This window comes from Haliotis rubra, unplaced genomic scaffold (genome assembly GCF_003918875.1).
Source record: "Haliotis rubra isolate DU_JTF1 unplaced genomic scaffold, ASM391887v1 Scf1004, whole genome shotgun sequence".
Lineage (NCBI taxonomy): Eukaryota > Metazoa > Mollusca > Gastropoda > Lepetellida > Haliotidae > Haliotis > Haliotis rubra.
Window position 1 is genome coordinate 143,600 of NW_025764898.1, and position 24,332 is coordinate 167,931.

At 38.7% G+C, this 24,332-nt stretch overlaps 1 protein-coding gene across 1 annotated transcript in view; it reads right to left on the reverse strand.

The window, feature by feature from the left end:
- LOC124267435 overlaps window positions 1-24,332 on the reverse strand; it is a 47,887-nt gene that overhangs the window by 22,799 nt on the left and 756 nt on the right. Inside the window, exons 2-4 of the mRNA XM_046702360.1 lie at window positions 24,214-24,274; window positions 23,491-23,916; window positions 21,567-21,911 (exon numbers count right to left, since the gene is read on the reverse strand). Coding sequence (XP_046558316.1) covers window positions 21,567-21,911; window positions 23,491-23,916; window positions 24,214-24,253 — 811 coding nt within the window. The 5' untranslated portion in view covers window positions 24,254-24,274. The remainder of the gene's footprint in view (window positions 1-21,566; window positions 21,912-23,490; window positions 23,917-24,213; window positions 24,275-24,332) is intronic.

The window sequence follows — 24,332 nt, forward strand, 5'->3', positions numbered from 1 at the left end:
TCGAACTGAGAGAGTGACTCTGTAAGAAGAACGTGTGGTGAAACAGACAAATGAAATTATATAAACAGTTAAATCGGTAATCTACTGTCATAACATATCAAAAGCTCGTGCCTGTGAAATATCAACAGAACATTAGAAAAGAAGCTCACACCAAAGCCTTCACCGATTATTCACCGGACAACCCGCTTCCAAGCTGCGCGAACCTATTTCACTGCGCACGTGCTATGAGAGCAGCCCAGCTGTTGAAACAACTTAAATTCCCCCAAGCGCTGGGGGAAAATTAGTGAATCGTTTAAACTACGATTTCGCGCGGTTTTTTTCATCGGGTTATTTTTCAACTTTTTAAGTTGAATTTGCATTCTTGATAATTTGTTTCGGTAAGTCCATCCCGAAAGGTATCAGAATCTGCAAAGTTGTGTTTTACGTTGCATGTGACCTTTAAGTTTTATTAAGTTGAGTGCAACTCGCTGCTCACAGTAATTTTACATTCGTGACCAACACGTGTTATTCCTGGACAACCCGAACAGCGACTCGTGCCCCTCTGGAAGGATTTCATAGTGGTAGATGAACATCAGAACAACTTTAAACGGGAACGATAACTCTATTACTGTTTGATTCCAATGGTACTTAATGTCACCAAATTAATCATACATTGTATTGCTGTTTATGTTTTAAAGAATTTGATAAAGAAACTACCGTCTTCACACAACACACACATCTCACTGTCAACCTGGAAATGCCCTGACTAGCGACACTGGTCGCACTAAGCAGCGAGTTATGACGTCATTGTGACGTGTCATATCAGGAGCAACACCGAGTTTGGCGCTGGATTGCTGTGGTATGGTCAACTGGGCAACCCGCCACACTTACAAACAGACATCCCCGCGTCTTCCCCATCCAGCCTCGCCTCCCTATTTCATAGACGGTGGGGTGAAACCTGCCCGACTTACAACAATAGTCAACATTAACTAAACTCCTTCATCATGTACTACACGGTACTGGAGATATAAATAAGTAGCGAGATCAAAGGAACCGCTGGCCTCTATATTCCACATTCACACGACAACAGATGCACTGTACGTATACGGTATATGCACTGAATTATAGTAACACGTGTCTATTTATCTACTGAGGTCTCAGTGTTATTCGAGATGCCTAGATACATCTATATAACAATTATCACCAAAAGCTACACTGATTACTATTTGTAATTTTAACACAGAATCATATAACTTTGACGTCAGAACAGTTTCATCCCTGTACAATACGAGTTTTAGAAAGAATCGCTTCAATGAAAATCATGTTAGTTGTGCCTTCAATATAATGTGGACATTATTACCTGAATCACATGGAGCAATGGTTATGGTAAAACAGTTCTCTGTGGATACAGTATGCCTTGTTTAAAAGGAAATACAGCTGCAAAAGTATAGATGCAACAAAAGTCGTAATGATTTATCACCAAATGTACGTCCTCTTACATTCGACACACGCTGACTCGTGGGCCTAACAATGTTCAAAAACCTACCAACAATCATTATGTAACAAACACAGATGTATTTGATGCTCGCGATGATGCCCCTGATATCAGCCACATGATTGTCTGTTCAAGACTCCAATATTTACACGATGTAGACATTCAAAAACATTACCAGAGAAGATCCTGTTTAGAACTGGTCTTCAGTAACCAATGTTTGTCGTAAGAGGCGACTAAAGGGATCGGCTTGTCAGGCTCGCTGACTCAGTTGACACATGTCATCTTATCCCAATTGGGTAGATAGATGCTCATGCTGTTGATCACTGGGTTGTATGGTCCAGACTCCAATATTTACAGACCGAAGCCACATAGCTGGAATATTGTTGCTGAGTGCGGCGTTAAACAACAAGCAAACCCAACCTAATTTTGCAACAATGATTCTTTCCCCAACTGAACAGCAACACATGAGAGTCGTCTTTTAGCAATTTTCTTTCCAGTAATTTGGTTGACACATTACATTCTGAAACGTTAATGACTGGGATCTAAATTCAAATGTGTATTCGACACCTTGTTTCTTTTAATTTGATTCCCTTGTATACACATACATCCGTGCATAAAATAAACACCACCCTGTACTTTTACTAATTAATTTTGCCTGAAATGAACATTCTAATATCTTTAAAAAAAATAACGTTTATAATTTGAAAGAGCAGGCATTTAACATTTCAAACCCGAAAACATCATTGAAATTACCATGTACTTTAATTAGAATAATTGCCTTTATTTATACCAGGTGTCTTTCTGTTCTAAAACAAGTTACCTTATTTTGAAAAGTGAAAGTAATAATTGATTGTTATGTGGCCTGTAAATTCGTTATTTATTGAGAATGGATGAAAGTTTGTAAACTAAGATTGAGGAGAAGTTACAGTCAAACTAAAACTAGTAGAATTTCAAAATGCAGTGAAAGTTACAAACAAAACAAACATTTTAGCTGTAAGTATCAGTATCCGACAAGGAAAGGTGTTTACTCAATACAATAAACTCAAAATCATAAAAGATTTATTCCAAAATCTTATTAATGTGGCCTTTTTTGAGTTTTTGTTAATTAACAATCTGAATTGTTGGAAAAAATGTCTGAATCTTTGACATTCGGGTTCTTCCTGATTATACATAATTTAAGCTTACTTGATGTGTAAATGTCATCTTGGTATATAACAGAATTGTTATTTTAGTCAAAACTTAACTTAATTGTGTTGTTTGAGCAGGAGAGGGATATATATTTTGGGTAAAAATTCAGCCCCATCACATTTTCATCAACATATTCTTTTATAAAGAATAGAAAAGGTTATGGTATTTGTAAAACTGTCAATGGACATAGGTTGATTAAATTGATGGCTATACCCTAAATTTTCTGTAGCATCACATCTTATTTTCAAAATAGGGTGGTGCTGAATTAATGCACGAGTGTAATGAAAGAAATTGTAATGAAATTGCTTCTTGGTGTTGGAAGTTCGAGGGATCATACACCTTCTCTACTCACCTACCTTGACGTTTTCTTAAAGACCAAACCAGACCAGTGCTATACTGTGACAGGGGCGGTGGGGTAGCCTAGTGGTTAAAGCGTTCGCTCGTCACGCCGAAGACCCGGGTTCGATTCCCACATGGGTACATTGTGTGAAGACCATTTCTGGTGTCCCTCGCCGTGGTATTGTTAAAAGCGGTGTAAAACCCAACTCACCCACTCACTATGTCTTGACAGAGCCAAGTAAATAATCATGTGAATTGCCACATTGGTAGGCCTCGATATTACGATTGATGTAACAAAGTAGCCAACTTAGAATACCGGCACTTTCCTACCTGTTGTACTGGATGTTGGAAAGACAATAAACTCAAGTTGATCTTTATACCATTCAGTGTCACTTGGTGCAGAAACAGGAACGTTGTAACACTTGTATATACAACGTATACCTTCTTGAAACCGCGACGTCAGAGCGTCACAGAGCGGTACACAAAGCCAGCTGACGGCCAGCAACCATGACGGTAACTTAGTGTGATGAGACCCTGCTTGATGATTCAACTAATGGTGGTCTCTGACTGCCGGGAACTATTGTTTAAAAGAAAGCTATGATTCTATCTCTAGGTTGTCAGCATTATTTAACTTCTATAACAGCAGAAGGTAAATAATCCTACCAGACAAACCAGTGATCAACATTGAGAGTGACCCCCGTGCCCAGCACCACGCGACACACACACCGCCGCTCAAATTATAAACCAGTCTAAACCTGAAACGTCACGAGGATGTATAAACGCCATACCTATTGTTTAAATAAATCCATTCTACTCCCAACCACGTGGTAAGGTGGACCACCTTATTGTTCGTATACTAACGTCTTCTAAACGTGTAGGGGCCAGTTTTTTGGTGTGTGTGTGTGTGTGTGTGTGTGTGTGTGTGTGTGTGTGTGTGTGTGTGTGTGTGTGTGTGTGTGTGTGTGTGTGTGTGTGTGTGTGTGTGTGTGTGTGTGTGTGTGTGTGTGTGTGTGTGTACACCTGTCAAGCTGTTCTGTGTGCACATGATATTTCAAAAAGTTGGTGACGTGATATTTCTACGTTGCTTATAGCGACCAGCATGCACGTGTGTCTGGTCCTGATGCCTGGTTCACATTTGCGCTTGTGTCCGTGTTACAGTACAGCACTAGTCCCGCAGTTTAACATGTGTACCCCAGTCACACGACACGGACAGCTTCACAACCGCATACCCTACTCAGATCACAAAGATGGCTTCACAACTGTATACCCCAATCAGACGACACAGACCATAACTACATACCCACCTCAGACGACACAGACGGCTTAACAACTGCATACCCAACTCACACGACAGAGACGGCATCACAACTACACACCCAACTCAGACGACACAGACGGCTTCACAACTGCACACCCAACACAGACGACACAGACAGCTTTACAACTGCATACCTGTTGTATATACCTCTCTTTGATCGGAAAGGGGCGTGGCCGAAGAGCGTCGTAGCGATTGGTTTCCGATCATAATTTCACTCAATCGGAGGCATTGGACCTCGTGACGTCACGAAAAGACGCGGTACCGTCACCGTCGGTTCATCGTCCTCTTTGTCTCGAAAAAAAATCGATACATTCGCGAGCCGCGATTGGTTCCGATCATAATTTACCAAAGGGAACGATTGCTCGCCATAAAAGACTATAGCGTCCCCACACTATCGTCATTAGCGTCATCAACATTCGAAATATCGTTCCGAGGACGTCAAATATTAAAAAATCGAGGTTGATACGTTCATTTTATGTATTACCGTATATATATTAGGCGAAATAGAACTGACGATTTAAAAATAATAATCATAATAAAACCACACAAAAGCATTTAAAAAATAATAATAAATTGACCTAAGCCTTTAACATGACCCCTTTTGTTTCAACAGCGTTTATTTCGATGCCGGTAAACTATACTATAACCTTTAGGCGCGTAGTAACAAGTCCTTATAAGCATAGACAGAAATCTATTTTCGGAAAACCACCAGCAGTGGTACACGAGACAATACAAAATTTACAACGATAAATATAATGAATAACGAGATGGACGGAGTTTACGCTGATTCAAACGCGCAAACAGTTGAAAATATATCGGGCAATACGGGTATTACGTACGAAAATGGGTATATAAGTTCTTAGTCCGTTCACGATTGCCGGTAAGAGTATTAGGGCGGCGATAGTAACAGTTCGCGGACCCGATCCAGCCTAATGAAACGAAAGAATTCCATTCAAGGCTTAGCCTGACCCGAACGCGTGACCGGACAAAAGAATTTCATCGACCTCGCCAGGCCGTTTGATCGATATTCAACGGCGATCGATATTCAACGGCGATAACAGCGACTTTTACGCTATGACTATACGGGTGTGAGAAGCATTTGACGAAATGAAAACATAAACTGAAAGTACTCACCACGAGTATAAATCCAATACAATTCCTTCGTAAACTCCAAACACACCGCGAATGCCGCTCCAGATCCTGAGAAAATCTTCTTATTTTCCCCGGCGTTTTGTCGATTATTCGAGTCAGGTGAATATCTTATAAAAATGCGGCCTAGATTGGACAAAAAGAGCTAGCATTAACTATGGAGCTGAAATGCAATAATAAAACACTAAAGATGGACAATAAATTATAACTGAACAGATTAAAGCGAAAGTTTTAAAGATGTACAGAAAAAAAGACCATTTTAACTTAGAATAAAAACAACAATAGCAATAACAATAACAAAATACTGCACAATAAATGGATAATCTTTGAAATTCGAATCCTACCCGAAAAATATATGTCTGTATGAAAAATGGAATGATGAAATCAATATCGGAATTATTTTATTTATTTATTTATTATTATTTTTTAGAGAACTTAAAATTTGAATAATTAATCGGAGTTGTCAGTAAAATAAAATAATGTACTTTAAAATCTAAAGGATAATTTGAGATACTAGACCGGGTAGGATTCAAATTCCAAAATTTACATCGTGGAGATACGCTCCTCCATTTCTGATATGATTGCGCGGCCCAATTGTACTAGCAGTAGTAGATCTTGCTTCATCTGCAAAAGATAAGGACAAATACAATTCAGAATTAAAATAAATCTAAGTCGCGTTAGCCGTTTTATTTTCGCATCTATTAGTATAAATGAAAACTCACTTTGTCCGGGGACGAACTTTTCCCACTGACGGCTGTCTCCTCGATCCAGGAAGGAGACTGGGGGGAATCTTTCTGGGGGGAGATCTTTCTGCATTTTCTAAATTCACAGAAAACAAATTCAGGATTAAACGTCTTATATACGTTAACGCGCAGTAGAAATTAACCGCGTATGCGTGAAGATTATAGCTAAATCTAATTTGTACTGTTAACAGTGCGCTGGTTTAATGATACTCGCATATATCGTGTATGAAATCGATTTTGATACAAATGAAATCTAACTTACATTACTGACGACACTTCCCCGCCAAAACTAGGGCGTTGTCGCGCCTTATAGGGGTTCGCCAAGCCCAAAGGTGTGCTCACGGTCGTCTCCGTTATCCAGGACGGCGATCGTGGAGGACATGCTGCCGGTGTGTCCATCTTTCTGGATTCGCTAAATTGACAAAACAGAAACAAATTCAGAATTATGCGTCTTATATACGGTAACGCGTAGTAGAAAATAAACGCGCGAGCATCAAGATTATAGTTAAATCAAGTTTGTACTCTCTGCAGAGGACTGGTTTACTCATACTCGTATATACCGTGTATTATATCGATTTTGATACAAATGAAATCTAACTTACATTATTGACGGCACTTCGCCATCAAAGCTGAGGCGTTTCCTAGTTCGCCAACCCCAAAGGTGTGCTGGTGCATCGGCTAGAAAAGCCGCCTCCTGTCACCGACAGTCAATTTTCTGGGCCTCCCTGCGCCTCCCTGGTGCTCAATGCCATACCCATTTGCAATAGTTTCAAAACACGATAAACAGTGGACAAAGGGATGCCTGTTCTACTTGAAATCACTTTAGCTGATTTGATGTCCTTGTTAATATAGTCTAAAATCAACTTCCTCTTCTCAAAATCATCCATACTGAGGATCACTGAAAATGTCGTCTGCTAGCAAGTAAACAAAGGGGGATAACTCTTCACAAACTAATGAAAAAGGATTAACGGAGTTGTCTTTCTAGAATGAAACCAAGCACTTGATAGCTGGTCAAAGTTGTTTATACTAGAAATCCAATTAAACATATTCCTAAAATTCTGAATAATTTCTGGTCATACTATACTTTTATGCAGTCATTTAGCACAATAACAATCCATTCCATTTGTAAAATCCGTTTTTCTTTACATGAAACAACGGACGCACAAGGCCAAACTCTTTCTTTCTTTATTGCTTGCTTAACGTCTCACTCAGCAATATTCCAGCTATCTGTAAATAATCGAGTCTGGGCCACACGCACCAGTCATCAACAGCATGAACATTGATCTACGCTACTGAGATACAAACTCAGCGAGAAAGATCACCCGATCCCGGTAGTGACCTCTTCCGACAATCATAGGTTGCTCAAGACCAATTCTAAACCGGATCTTCACGACCCATACTATTCACTGATTAAGGCTGATCAATGGCGTCCTTGTCCACGAATCTACCTGCGTTTTGCTAAATACCGTCTTTTTGAAGACCTGACGGAAATGTTAGGCATCAGAGGTATATTTCGATGTTGTACCAGTCGGCTTGGAATGACTCCCTAGTAACAGTTATATAGGTTTGTAAACAAATTTACCCTGAAGTATGAGTCAAGTCAAGTCAAGTATTTTTATTCCCTATGTAGGCCACAGGCCCATATACAACATACATACTTTTGTTTACAAATATAGATACACTTTAAAGGGCATACATATCAATAATACACGTGTTATTTGTTCAAATAGATTTCTTGTCAGTATCAATATAATATTTAATATAAACATATATGCACACCTTTAAAAAACATTTAAAAGGAAAAGTGTGTGGTTTAAAGAAAAGTTATTGGAGTTTGATTGCTCTGATTTTATAAGCATGAAAGATGTATTTACACAAATTTCTTAAAAGTGTTTCATTATTTGTTGATAACAGGGTCTTAAATTTATAGTAGTTTGGTTGTTTCTGATATACATATGGCAAGTATTTTAATCTAAGGGAGTTATATTCAGTACATATAAAAATAAAATGATACTCATCTTCCACACCCAGCTTACACAATGGACAATTACGTTCTGCAACCTCAACATTTAACCATCTTCCCTCATTATACTTTAACCTTAATAACCCACATCTAAATTTGATCAAAATATTTCGAAACTTTTTGTCCAAGATACATGATAAATATTTTTCTGGAGTTAACAGACTTTTAAACTCTAGGTAAATACGGTATCGTGAACTGTTATTCAATGTACAATTCCATGATTGAAAAAACATATTGATTGCAACAGTCTTGAATCTATTTACAAATGAAGCTGCATCACCCACTGTCTGAGACATCCAGACGTAACCAAATCCATGTGAAAAAAGTATTTCTCTAATATATGAAGCATATGTCTTATATCCACGGTTATCGTAATACATTTGCATTTTGTACACTTTCAAGGGAGTTCTATCTTGATGCATATGAATAACCTTTAACCAATACTTTAAAGTTTTACACAATGCGTTTATAAAGAGAGGATATCTTCCACACTCGCCATATACAATAGCAGTAGGTGTTTGAGGGCTGACATTCAAAAAACGTTTGCAAGCTGTTAGATGAACCTTTTCAATTTCATAAAATTTATGTATTCCCCAGATTTCTGCCCCATACAGTAATATCGGCTGTATCTGCGCATCAAATATCTTAAAATACACACTGGGGTCTACTATTCCAATTCCATTTAAATTACTTATTACTTCCATTAAAGCCCGCTTACCCCTCAGTGCTAAATCATTGATGCATTTTCTCATCATAAATGTTGATGAAAATATAACTCCTAAATATTTATAAGTATTTAATGTTGTTATTGGTTGGTCATTTAAAAACCACTTTTCATTTCTTGCTAAGCGCCCTCCCCTTCTAAAAACAACAATATTTGTCTTGTCTAAGTTTACTTTTAGACCTGAATATTCAGTGTAATTATGTAAAATATTAAGTTGATTCTGTAAGCCTGGAATTGTATCAGTCATAAGAACAACATCATCGGCAAACATAAGTAACATGATTTTTAATAAGTCTGGAAATAACTGCACTCCATATTTACCATATCTAGATATGTCGTCTCATAATTCACTAATGAGTCTATACCACGATTTGTAGCTGAACACCAGGTGCCAAAGCACAAACAAAATGTGAAAATCATGCTAGTTTTGTGCCTCCCTGGCACAATTTTTTAGTGAGTGTTTTACTGAAGTGTGTGTTCTGAAATAGCTTTAATCACATATGTTAAGCTGTTTATCTGACAGTGAACGTATATAATTCTAATGAGCTATCGGCAACTGGTGTGTTATCCAGGCAAGTACCATATTTAGATCGATGTACAAATGCAAGTGAAATTACCTGCCAGACAAATCAGAATGAAGGTTTCATCGGTTTCACGGTAGAATATAGCGTGTGGTGTGATGCTATTTGATAAGGTTCTAAGATCATCCTAGACATAGATGCAACTATGATTCACAATACTTGGAACATTGCATTTGTGACAAGGTACACATTTGTGCAGAAAAATCAATACATTTGACATTTTGAAAAAGACGAAGAAAAGGACCCTTATGTATTGGCTATCTAGACCTATGTATATTGCTAACTTCATGATAAATCGTCACAAGCATTAATTGTTTCATGTGCACAACTATATTGTCCATTATAAACAGTATAAGAGTTTGTTGGGTGGATCTTTCACGTACATACCAGTTACATTTTGCAACAGTCTAAAGACCCAATGAGTCTTTCCGCTGCCTGTAGGACCAGAGATGCAGATGCTGGAACACAGTTCGGATGGAGTTAAACTTTGCGTTTCCTACCAGGGTTTCATGGGATCGATGACGGCTTCGGGACTCCAAGTAATAGCACTCTTGGGTACGGTTGGTTGAACATCTACACGCGGCACAGGGGCCACGATGTCACGTGGTGTGTGGTTCTGAGTTCCATATTTATTTTTGTTTTCATCGAAATATATCATTTTCTTTATGCAATTTGTAGTGTTAAGACGTGAATATTGGTCGTGTCAGAAAGGATTGTCCAGTACCTGGCTGTACAGCTAAAAATTTATTGAGACTGTCCAATCACCTCGCACCAATACACAAAATGGATAGTGAATCTAAATCACCGTGGATAAATACTCTTAAAAGGAAGAAATGTGTAGATGTTCAACCAACCGTACCCAAGAGTGCTATTACTTGGAGTCCCGAAGCCGTCATCGATCCCATGAAACCCTGGTAGGAGACGCAAAGTTTAACTCCATCCGAACTGTGTTCCAGCATCTGCATCTCTGGTCCTACAGGCAGCGGAAAGACTCATTGGGTCTTTAGACTGTTGCAAAATGTAACTGGTATGTACGTGAAAGATCCACCCAACAAACTCTTATACTGTTATGGCATCTATCAACCGTTTTTTTGACCAGATGGAAAGAACAATGCCACGACTGAGTTTACATTCTGGCCTACCCGCACCCGAAGAAATCGAAGACTTTGCCGATTGTCAGCACTGTCTCATCGTTTTGGACGATCTGATGGTCCAAGTGTTGGACTCGAAAGACATGGAGCTGCTATTCACTCAGGGGTGTCATCATAGACGACTGAGCGTCATTTTTATCACACAAAACCTGTACGGACAGACTAAAGCGGCTAGAGGGAAACATCGGAGTGAGTGAGAATTTCCTGCGCCGTTATATGCAAATAACCTGTAATACCCGCCAGCATGTACACATGAGCCGTGCTTTGGTTTAATGATGGCTGACAACTGTGCCCAGACAGGGCCGTCCTTCAGGACCCTAAGAGATGTATGCAAGTTGTGTATCAGGGTCCCTCATGTGTGAGTGACTGAGTGAGTTTAGTTTTACGCCACACTCAGCAATAGTTCAGCTATATGGCGGCGGTCTGTATATAATCGAGTCTGGACCAGACAATCCAGTGATCGATCTGCGCAATTGGGAACCGATGACATGTGTCAACCAAGTCAGCGAGCCTGACCACCCGATCCCGTTAGTCGCCTCTTACGACAAGCACGGGCTACTGAAGGCCAATGTTCTAACCCGGACCTTCACGGGTATCCCTAATGAGCACGATTATATATGGTTTCCTTCGGTGATGGTGTTTTCTTAAGTCACATGCAAAACATTTGCAACCAATGTGTGGCATCACATGAATATAACTTTCAGGTATATTTTCCATAATGTACTCGTTTAGGATGCTGAAGCCAATGTATATATGAATACTTCGCGGACCCTTTTTAGATATTTAAAATGGTTGAACTTATACCAACTTTATAATGGACAATATATTTGTGCACATGAAACAATTAATGCTTGTGACGATTTATCATGAAGTTAGCAATATACATAGGTCTAGATAGCCAATAAATAAGGGTCCTTTTCTTCGTCTTTTTCAAAATGTCAAATGTATTGATTTTTCCGCACAAATGTGTACCTTGTCACAAATGCAATGTTCCAAGTATTGTGAATCATAGTTGCATTTATGTCTAGGATGATCTTAGAACCTTATCAAATAGCATCATACCACACGCTATATTCTACCGTGAAACCGATGAAACCTTCATTCTGATTTGTCTGGCAGGTAATTTCACTTGCATTTGTACATCGATCTAAATATGGTACTTGCCTGGATAACACACCAGTTGCCGATAGCTCATTAGAATTATATACGTTCACTGTCAGATAAACAGCTTAACATATGTGATTAAAGTTATTTCAGAACACACACTTCAGTAAAACACTCACTAACCACTGTGCCAGGGAGGCACAAAACTAGCATGATTTTCACATTTTGTTTGTGCTTTGGCACCTCGTGTTCAGCTACAAATCGTGGTACTGACTCATTAGTGAATAGACAGATCCAGTCCCGGCCGATAAGCCCCGCCCACTTCGTTTTTGACGTAAGGGGAGACAACCACCGACTAATCACAATGGCGTCACCGCCGGCGAAACGTACGTGATTGAGAACATTGTTGATGAATTATGCTTCTGGTACTTTGGTATCCGTCCTTTGTGAATGATATTTAAAGAGGCAAGTTATAGGAATGTGATTTTTAATATATTTTAGTTGGCAGATTACAATTGGCGAGTGAAAACGAGTTACATGCCCGATGAAAAATTGTCTCGACCTGAGCTGCTAAGAGTAGGAAACGTATTTTCTTTCGAATCAATTAATCTATCTGGCAATTGACCCCCGTCAAAGATATTAGCAGGGGAAGGGTAACTGAATTTTTGTTGCTTGGATTTTTCCCCCTAAAAATTCCCATCATAAGTTTATAAAAACCGTGAACACATCCACATGTTCATGTTGCAGATCGTTTCGGTATCTATAAATAGATTGTCAACGTTGCGCGTGGTGCCTTTACTTAGTTATCCGTTGGTGTTGTTCAAACTTAGTTAAATAATCTGAAAACATGGGTTTCTTTGTTTTAATGAATTAAATGAATGGTAAATAAAAAGCAGAAAATATTTCCCGTTTACTACTTCGTGCATCTTATTTGTCTGTATATAATTAATGTAAACAAATCAGTCACAGCGCATAACTTATTTGATCTTATTTGGAAATCTGGAAAATATGATTTGGCTTGTAAACAGTATGTTTCCATGGATGTACTCCGAAACCGACCCAGAAGCAAATATTCAACAGCTGATCTGCAGCAATTCTCAGTAAAGTTTCCCTCTTCAAAATCTGTACACCATCCTAAAATGACACTGAATATAAGGAAATCCATTTTTTAAAACCATCCTTTCCATTTTATTTTTCTATACAATGTATGTAGTTTGTTGTGGAATCCTAACTTACATACAAACTTCCACAATACTTGACTTCATGAACTGCAAGCGTTTATGTACAGGTATGTCACAGCACCAAAGCACAAAGAAGATCCAAGATACAGTCTGCACCTGTCCACCCATCTTCCAGAAATAGGAAACCTGTGATGCAAAATCTTTGAACAGATGATCCACTAGCTGTTATCCGAACAATTAACTAGCATTGAAATAGAATGTTACACAAAATACAAAAATATTGTTTTTTCTTCAGAGATATTTAACTGCTAACTACTAGTGCAAATAAGGTGCAAAGCTTTTTGTCAATACAAATACATATATTGACATTATTGCTTCTTAAACAATGACAATCTCTGTTTTATTGGATCTGAGACTATATCCCTAGAGGACATTTCTAAATTTTGATCTATTTCCTTTTCTGAGATAGTGTCATACAAATTATAGTAAGGTTGATTCAAAATTTGGTAAAAGTCATAGCAAGAGGTTAGGAAAACACCTCTTACAACCAGTGTGCAATTTAATTAAGCTCATTTTCCAAATAACCATCAACAAACCTTGAACAATTTGTCCAAAACAAACATCTTAATAAACACTAGCTTTGGCTCAGTCTTCAAATATTAGTAGCCTCCTAAAAAACTGATGATTTATAAGAAACATTACATCAAATCTGGGTTAAATATATGTTTCAATATTTATCCCATTACATGAAAAGTCAACTGAGATTTCTGTAAGTTATTTCTGTTCCTGGACTGGATAATGCCTGACCAGGATGTGACCAAAACATAGGGTTGCTTTATCAAATTCTCTGGATGTTGAAATAACTTCGATGAGTTATGATACTAGCAATCACTTTCAGAATTATCTTATTAGTAAATATATTATTTAAAAAAACAAATCTAAAAGCAGGAGCCAACAAACTAAGTTAATACCAAGTGATTGTCCTGTCATGATTTGTATAGTGTTTGTTTGCCTAGTTCTGCCTTAAAATCACATGAATCTGATTTGTCAATCAATTAAATAATAATTTATAATTGATTAGATTAGTATTTATTCATTACCCTTCCACATTTACTAAAAAGAGCAAGATTCTTAAAACATACCTTGCTATCATTTCCAGTGAATTAATCAAAATGACAATTGCAATATTGCTCCTAAAATGTACCAATATATGTGAATAATTTTATGTTGTAACAAAACTTCAAATGTCCTCATAATTAAGATATACACTTTATTTCACTCCGCCCAATACTCCAGAAAGTCACTATTCTTCTCACATAGTTTTCGTATTCGCTCCACATGGAGGAACGTAACTCAATTCAAAGTCCCATCCATCTCTTTATACATATTCTGAAATATTTGAAGCATAGTTTCATAGGCACTCATATGAATTAATTTTGATATTTGGATATTGCATGATTAATTCTCGAATATTTTGCACTATTAACAAGGTACTGTGCAGTAGGCCTTCAGATTGCGCTTTTGAAATTTAAAACATCCTAAAATGTGTGACAAATTTAGGAATATCTAAGATCTATGTGTATCCGCCACATTGTTCTTTAATGTAACAAGTTTTGCTATTTCGGTCGACCCTAGAACCGAAATCAGATCGCTGGCAGATTTGTTTACATTGTGTCACGGTTTTCTCGCGTGTCTCACTTCAGCTGTATGGCGTACCAACTCAATGCCCAGTAGTGACTAAAAAACGTTAAGTAAAAACAATTTTGTAGTTACAAGAATTGTCCGTGTTTATAACACTTGCAAAGTCTTAAACTGCTATTTGTTGTCATCAATTGGTAATGATTTTACATATGTGCAAAAGTGTGGAAATTCGTGCAAATTCTTATCTGCGGGCATGACGTAGGTTTCGTGAACGATGGTGCAGACAATTATCTGATCGCGAGACCTATCGCGCTCCTTGATCCGCCTCAGTTTGTTTTGTCTTGACCGTAATGTTTTTGTTAAAAAGTACACATCAAATCACAGAAATATGTAATAGATATAGCGTGTTTAAATGGCATAATTCGAAGCACATTGCTTCGGAGGCATCGTTTGACCCCGGAAATAAGTCTGACAAATCCACACAGCGCACCCGGCCTTCTGATTGGCCAAAAGTGACGCATGCGTTAGTTTTGATTGACAGACTGGATCGGTCTATTATCAGACGACATATCTAGATATGGTAAATATGGAGTGCAGTTATTTCCAGACTTATTAAAAATCATGTTACTTATGTTTGCCGATGATGTTGTTCTTATGTCTGATACAATTCCAGGCTTACAGAATCAACTTAATATTCTACATAATTACACTGAATATTCAGGTCTAAAAGTAAACTTAGACAAGACAAATATTGTTGTTTTTAGAAGGGGAGGGCGCTTAGCAAGAAATGAAAAGTGGTTTTTAAATGACCAACCAATAACAACATTAAATACTTATAAATATTTAGGAGTTATATTTTCATCAACATTTATGATGAGAAAATGCATCAATGATTTAGCACTGAGGGGTAAGCGGGCTTTAATGGAAGTAATAAGTAATTTAAATGGAATTGGAATAGTAGACCCCAGTGTGTATTTTAAGATATTTGATGCGCAGATACAGCCGATATTACTGTATGGGGCAGAAATCTGGGGAATACATAAATTTTTATGAAATTGAAAAGGTTCATCTAACAGCTTGCAAACGTTTTTTGAATGTCAGCCCTCAAACACCTACTGCTATTGTATATGGCGAGTGTGGAAGATATCCTCTCTTTATAAACGCATTGTGTAAAACTTTAAAGTATTGGTTAAAGGTTATTCATATGCATCAAGATAGAACTCCCTTGAAAGTGTACAAAATGCAAATGTATTACGATAACCGTGGATATAAGACATATGCTTCATATATTAGAGAAATACTTTTTCACATGGATTTGGTTACGTCTGGATGTCTCAGACAGTGGGTGATGCAGCTTCATTTGTAAATAGATTCAAGACTGTTGCAATCAATATGTTTTTCAATCATGGAATTGTACATTGAATAACAGTTCACGATACCGTATTTACCTAGAGTTTAAAAAGTCTGTTAACTCCAGAAAAATATTTATCATGTATCTTGGACAAAAAGTTTCGAAATATTTTGATCAAATTTAGATGTGGGTTATTAAGGTTAAAGTATAATGAGGGAAGATGGTTAAATGTTGAGGTTGCAGAACGTAATTGTCCATTGTGTAAGCTGGGTGTAGAAGATGAGTATCATTTTATTTTTATATGTACTGAATATAACTCCTTTAGATTAAAATACTTGCCATATGTATATCAGAAACAACCAAACTACTATAAATTTAAGACCCTGTTATCAACAAATAATGAAACACTTTTAAGAAATTTGTGTAAATACATCTTTCATGCTTATAAAATCAGAGCAATCAAACTCCAATAACTTTTCTTTAAACCACACACTTTTCCTTTTAAATGTTTTTAAAGGTGTGCATATATGTTTATATTAAATATTTATATTGATACTGACAAGAAATCTATTTGAACAAATAACACGTGTATTATTGATATGTATGCCCTTTAAAGTGTATCTATATTTGTAAACAAAAGTATGTATGTTGTATATGGGCCTGTAGCCTACATAGGGAATAAAAATACTTGACTTGACTTGACTCATACTTCAGGGTAAATTTGTTTACAAACCTATATAACTGTTACTAGGGAGTCATTCCAAGCCGACTGGTACAACATCGAAATATACCTCTGATGCCTAACATTTCCGTCAGGTCTTCAAAAAGACGGTATTTAGCAAAACGCAGGTAGATTCGTGGACAAGGACGCCATTGATCAGCCTTAATCAGTGAATAGTATGGGTCGTGAAGATCCGGTTTAGAATTGGTCTTGAGCAACCTATGATTGTCGGAAGAGGTCACTACCGGGATCGGGTGATCTTTCTCGCTGAGTTTGTATCTCAGTAGCGTAGATCAATGTTCATGCTGTTGATGACTGGTGCGTGTGGCCCAGACTCGATTATTTACAGATAGCTGGAATATTGCTGAGTGAGACGTTAAGCAAGCAATAAAGAAAGAAAGAGTTTGGCCTTGTGCGTCCGTTGTTTCATGTAAAGAAAAACGGATTTTACAAATGGAATGGATTGTTATTGTGCTAAATGACTGCATAAAAGTATAGTATGACCAGAAATTATTCAGAATTTTAGGAATATGTTTAATTGGATTTCTAGTATAAACAACTTTGACCAGCTATCAAGTGCTTGGTTTCATTCTAGAAAGACAACTCCGTTAATCCTTTTTCATTAGTTTGTGAAGAGTTATCCCCCTTTGTTTACTTGCTAGCAGACGACATTTTCAGTGATCCTCAGTATGGATGATTTTGAGAAGAGGAAGTTGATTTTAGACTATATTAACAAGGACATCAAATCAGCTAAAGTGATTTCAAGTAGAACAGGCATCCCTTTGTCCACTGTTTATCGTGTTTTGAAACTATTGCAAATGGGTATGGCATTGAGCACCAGGGAGGCGCAGGGAGGCCCAGAAAATTGACTGTCGGTGACAGGAGGCGGCTTTTCTAGCCGATGCACCAGCACACCTTTGGGGTTGGCGAACCCCGGCAAGACTAGGAAACGCCTCAGCTTTGATGGCGAAGTGCCGTCAATAATGTAAGTTAGATTTCATTTGTATCAAAATCGATATAATACACGGTATATACGAGTATGAGTAAACCAGTCCTCTGCAGAGAGTACAAACTTGATTTAACTATAATCTTGATGCTCGCGCGTTTATTTTCTACTACGCGTTACCGTATATAAGACGCATAATTCTGAATTTGTTTCTGTTTTGTCAATTTAGCGAATCCAGAAAGATGGACACACCGGCAGCATGTCCTCCACGATCGCCGTCCTGGATAACGGAGACGACCGTGAGCACACCTTTGGGCTTGGCGAACCCCTATAAGGCGCGACAACGCCTTAGTTTTGGCGGGGAAGTGTCGTCAGTAATGTAAGTTAGATTTCATTTGTATCAAAATCGATTTCATACACGATATATGCGAGTATCATTAAACCAGCGCACTGTTAACAGTACAAATTAGATTTAGCTATAATCTTCACGCATACGCGGTTAATTTCTACTGCGCGTTAACGTATATAAGACGTTTAATCCTGAATTTGTTTTCTGTGAATTTAGAAAATGCAGAAAGATCTCCCCCCAGAAAGATTCCCCCCAGTCTCCTTCCTGGATCGAGGAGACAGCCGTCAGTGGGAAAAGTTCGTCCCCAGACAAAGTGAGTTTTCATTTATACTAATAGATGCGAAAATAAAACGGCTAACGCGACTTAGATTTATTTTAATTCTGAATTGTATTTGTCCTTATCTTTTGCAGATGAAGCAAGATCTACTACTGCTAGTACAATTGGGCCGCGCAATCATATCAGAAATGAGGAGCGTATCTCTACGATGTAAATTTTGGAATTTGAATCCTACCCGGTCTAGTATCTCAAATTATCCTTTAGATTTTAAAGTACATTATTTTATTTTACTGACAACTACGATTAATTATTCAAATTTTAAGTTCTCTAAAAAATAATAATAAATAAATAAATAAATAAAATAATTCCGATATTAATTTCATCATTTCATTTTTCATACAGACATATATTTTTCGGGTAGGATTCAACTTTCAAAGATTATCCATTTATTGTGCAGTATTTTGTTATTGTTATTGCTATTGTTGTTTTTATTCTAAGCTAAAATGGTCTTTTTTCTGTACATCTTTAAAACTTTCGCTTTAAACTGTTCAGTTATAATTTATTGTCCATCTTTAGTGTTTTATTATTGCATTTCAGCTCCATAGTTAATGCTAGCTCTTTTTGTCCAATCTAGGCCGCATTTTTATAAGATATTCACCTGACTCGAATAATCGACAAAACGCCGGGGAAAATAAGAAGATTTTCTCAGGATCTGGAGCGGCATTCGCGGTGTGTTTGGAGTTTACGAAGGAATTGTATTGGATTTATACTCGTGGTGAGTACTTTCAGTTTATGTTTTCATTTCGTCAAATGCTTCTCACACCCGTATAGTCATAGCGTAAAAGTCGCTGTTATCGCCGTTGAATATCGATCGCCGTTGAATATCGATCAAACGGCCTGGCGAGGTCGATGAAATTCTTTTGTCCGGTCACGCGTTCGGGTCAGGCTAAGCCTTGAATGGAATTCTTTCGTTTCATTAGGCTGGATCGGGTCCGCGAACTGTTACTATCGCCGCCCTAATACTCTTACCGGCAATCGTGAACGGACTAAGAACTTATATACCCTTTTTCGTACGTAATACCCGTATTGCCCGATATATTTTCAACTGTTTGCGCGTTTGAATCAGCGTAAACTCCGTCCATCTCGTTATTCATTATATTTATCGTTGTAAATTTTGTATTGTCTCGTGTACCACTGCTGGTGGTTTTCCGAAAATAGATTTCTGTCTATGCTTATAAGGACTTGTTACTACGCGCCTAAAGGTTATAGTATAGTTTACCGGCATCGAAATAAATGCTGTTGAAACAAAAGGGGTCATGTTAAAGGCTTAGGTCAATTTATTATTATTTTTTAAATGCTTTTGTGTGGTTTTATTATGATTATTATTTTTAAATCGTCAGTTCTATTTCGCCTAATATATACAGTAATACATAAAATGAACGTATGAACCTCGATTTTTTAATATTTGACGTCCTCGGAACGATATTTCGAATGTTGATGACGCTAATGACGATAGTGTGGGGACGCTATAGTCTTTTATAGCAAGCAATCGTTCCCTTTGGTAAATTATGATCGGAACCAATCGCGGCTCGCGAATGTATCGATTTTTTTTCGAGACAAAGAGGACGATGAACCGACGGTGACGGTACCGCGTCTTTTCGTGACGTCACGAGGTCCAGTGCCTCCGATTGAGTGAAATTGGGTGAAATTATGATCGGAAACCAATCGCTACGACGCTCTTCGGCCACGCCCCTTTCCGATCAAAGAGACGTATATACAACACATACCCAGCTAAGACGACACACATGGCTTCACAACTGCACACCCAACTCAGACGACACAGACGACTTCACAACTGCATACCCAACTCAGACGACACAGACAGCTTTACAACTGTATACCCAGCTAAGACGACACACATGGCTTCACATCTGTACACCCACATCAGACGACACAGACGACTTCACAACTGCATACCCAACTCAGACGACACAGACAGCTTTACAACTGTATACCCAGCTAAGACGACACACATGGCTTCACAACTGTACACCCAACTCAGACGACACAGACGACTTCACAACTGCATACCCAACTCAGACGACACAGACAGCTTTACAACTGTATACCCAGCTAAGACGACACACATGGCTTCACAACTGTACACCCAACTCAGACGACACAGACGACTTCACAACTGCATACCCAACTCAGACGACACAGACGGCTTTAAAAGTGAATACTCAGCTCAGACGACACAGACGGCTTCACAACTGTACACCCAACTCAGACGACACAGACGACTTCACAACTGCATACCCAACTCAGACGACACAGACAGCTTTAAAAGTGAATACTCAGCTCAGACGACACAGACGGCTTCACAACTGTACACCCAACTCAGACGACACAGGCAGCTTCACAACCGCATATCCTACTCAGATCACACAGATGGCTTCACAACTGCATACCCAGCTCAGACGACACAGACAGCTTTACAAATACAAACCCAACTCAGACGACACAGATGGTTTCACAACTGTATACCCCACTCAGACGACACAGACCATAACTACATACCCACCTCAGACGACACAGACGCCTTCACATCCACATACCCAACTACACACCCCAGACGACACAGACGGCTTGCCAACTGCACACCCCACTCCGACAATACCGACAGCTTGACAACTGCATACCTAACTCAGACGGCACAGACAGCTTAACAACTGCAAACCCAACTCAGACGACACTGACGCCTTCATAACTTCATACCCATCTCAGACTACAAAGATGGCTTCACAACTGCTCAACCAACTCAGACGACGCAGACGGCTTCACAACTGTATAATCAACTCAGACGATACAGACGGCTTCATAACTGCATATCCAACTCAGACGGCACAGGCAGATTTACAACTGCACACTCAACTCAGACGACACAGACTGCTTCACAACTGCAGCTTAACCCTTATTCCGTTTCTTCCTTTATAATTTTGAGTTGATCGCAATTTAAATAGCATCAGTTGTTTTATTGACACCCATCAGCTCAAACGTCGGAAAATTCTGAATAGGTGCTTGTCACGAAAAACTTGAGCGGTCAGTTAGCGGTCCGAAAAGGTGGACACTAGGGCTTGGACGGGTCCAAAATTTCTACCCGGGTACCCGATCCCCTATTACCCTACCCGATCTGACCCTGGGAACGCACAACAATACGCACAATACGCACCTCGTATGCATCTCAATCATTTTGCGTCATATCTGCAAACAACGGACAGCTTGTTAAATCAATTAGTACCATACCTATGAAGTCTTGCAGCTGGACGTCCATCTGGATTTCCTTCACTGTAGAATCTATCCCCTGGAGACACGTAAGTATCAGAGCCATGACTTCCTCATAGTTACTGGTCATCTCCAGGGCGTCTTGTGTAGTTTCGTGATGAACGAAGAATTTAACAGATCCGCTCCAAATACATTTCAACCATGCCCTGTATTTTTCTCTCACAGCGCCCTTCAAGTTTGAAAAATGTCTCTGTGACGTTTCACCGCCATCCACCTTAAACCCGACATCAGTTTCACACAGCCATATTGTTTCCGACGTATATTTCCTAGTAGTGTCCGGCGTCGACTCGTACAGACACGCCCCCCCTTAGATGAAAGAAAAGATTGATAGATTTCAGCTTTGAACTGTTTTATTTTAGACAACTTTCCCACACATCTGAATAATCTCATATGCTAACCAGAAAATGAACGTTCTACCAATATTGCTGTATGCATCTCCTTATCGGTAACCATGCCACATAACCCTTAAAATACACATATGTAACGTATAACAAGGAATATATTTGCGATTTCACTTTCACAGTGAAGTACAAATTCCAGCTCTTTTGGGGTTAAGTCACAACACTTGGTACATCCGATAACTTCATGAATTGCTTCTCATATTGCTAACACCGACCCATTCCCCAATGCCCAATGAAAACCGCTGCATTTGTTACTCATAAGGATAAACAATATCACGGAGTATAGTCTTAACCAGGAATTACATGGATGGTGCGCCCCAGACTATACAAGTGAACAAAACATGGATGGTACGCCCCAGACAATACAAGTGAACAATACATGGATGGTACGCCCCAGACTACAGGTAAACAATACATGGATGGTACGCCCCATACTATACAAGTTAACAATGCATGGATGGTACGCCCCAGACTATACAAGTGAACAATACATGGATGGTACGCCCCAGACTATACAAGTAATCAATACATGGATGGTACGCCCCAGACTACAAGTAAACAATACATGGATGGTACGCCCCAGACTATACAAGAGAACAATGCATGGATGGTACGCCCCAGACTACAAGTAAACAATACATGGATGGTACGCCCCAGACTATACAAGAGAACAATACATGGATGGTACGCCCCAGACTACAAGTAAACAATACATGGATGGTACGCCCCAGACTATACAAGTGAACAATACATGGATGGTACGCCCCAGACTATACAAGAGAACAATACATGGATGGTACGCCCCAGACTACAAGTAAACAATACATGGATGGTACGCCCCAGACTATACAAGAGAACAATGCATGGATGGTACGCCCCAGACTACAAGTAAACAATACATGGATGGTACGCCCCAGACTATACAAGAGAACAATACATGGATGGTACGCCCCAGACTACAAGTAAACAATACATGGATGGTACGCCCCAGACTATACAAGTGAACAATACATGGATGGTACGCCCCAGACTACAAGTATACAATACATGGATGGTACGCCCCAGACTATACAAGTGAACAATACATGGATGGTACGCCCCAGACTACAAGTATACAATACAGTGGCTACTGCAATGGCGCTTCACAGGTGCTGAGAGATGACCTCAGGTATTTATATGTAAATGCACAGTGTGATATTGTTTCCATTCTATACCCTCTGCAGAAATAATCACATAGGTGTTAAAGTCTGTTTTGTTGTTAACATTGTGTTTTCACGTCATAACACATCGTATTATGGGCTCGAACACAGGTGTCAGAGAAGTGTATTGACCATGTGACGAAAAAGTCAAGCTTGTAAATCCATTTCTCGACTCCTTACATAACGCATGAGTATAATATTTACTACAATAATAGACTTATAATATTATGTCTTCTGTGCAATATTTACATTGTTTATGTTAGGCGATATAGCATTATCTGTTACCTCCGTTCTGCTGCTCGGCTGGTTTAGTCAATCCCCTTTTCTGCTGCTCGGCTGGTTTAGTCAATCCGTTCAGCTGAACACTCACGTTGATATAATCGGCAGGTATTTTCACAGTTTGCAAAAATGTCACGACAGTGTCTTTCACATCAGTCAGTTGAGTCATCATTCCTAAGGCGCTTTTCCTTGTGTCATGTCTAAGTACAAGAATGACCTTCTGTTCAGGGTTACGTAAACTCGCCAACTTCACCGTTGGAGGATTGTCAAAATGATGCACTAAATTGCAGAAGTATTTGTGCACTTCTCGTGAATATACAATTTCACATTTCCCTGATGAAGGCATACATTTCCACTCTGTAGTGTGCCGCCAAGCTAGTTCTTCGTTGTCGGTGAAATCAACCGTGAAGACGCCATCTTTATCACAATACACTGTAATAACATAAACAATATACAGTAAGCACATCAGTGGTAGATATTCTTATGTTGAGAGTAATGGGACGTACACTTACATTCAGGTTACGATTCCTGACCCGAAAAGTCTTTCCGACTGCATTAATGTTTTTGTTTTCTTGTGATGGAAATACATGGAAATCGTCACAAATGATGATGTTCATGGAGTTCTACATTAATCCATTTGCCGAAATCATGTGTCACGCAGACAGATAAAAAGTATTTTCTTCATCTGACTGATAATTTGAACTTGATAGTGAGAGCATGTCAGCTTACCTTTAGGTATGATATGGGTGGGCATATCTGTGGTAGACATCCTTCAGGAAATGAAGACAAACTGAAAAAAAATCCATTTATAGCTTGTATAAAACTCCTGAATGGCGGATTACAAATTC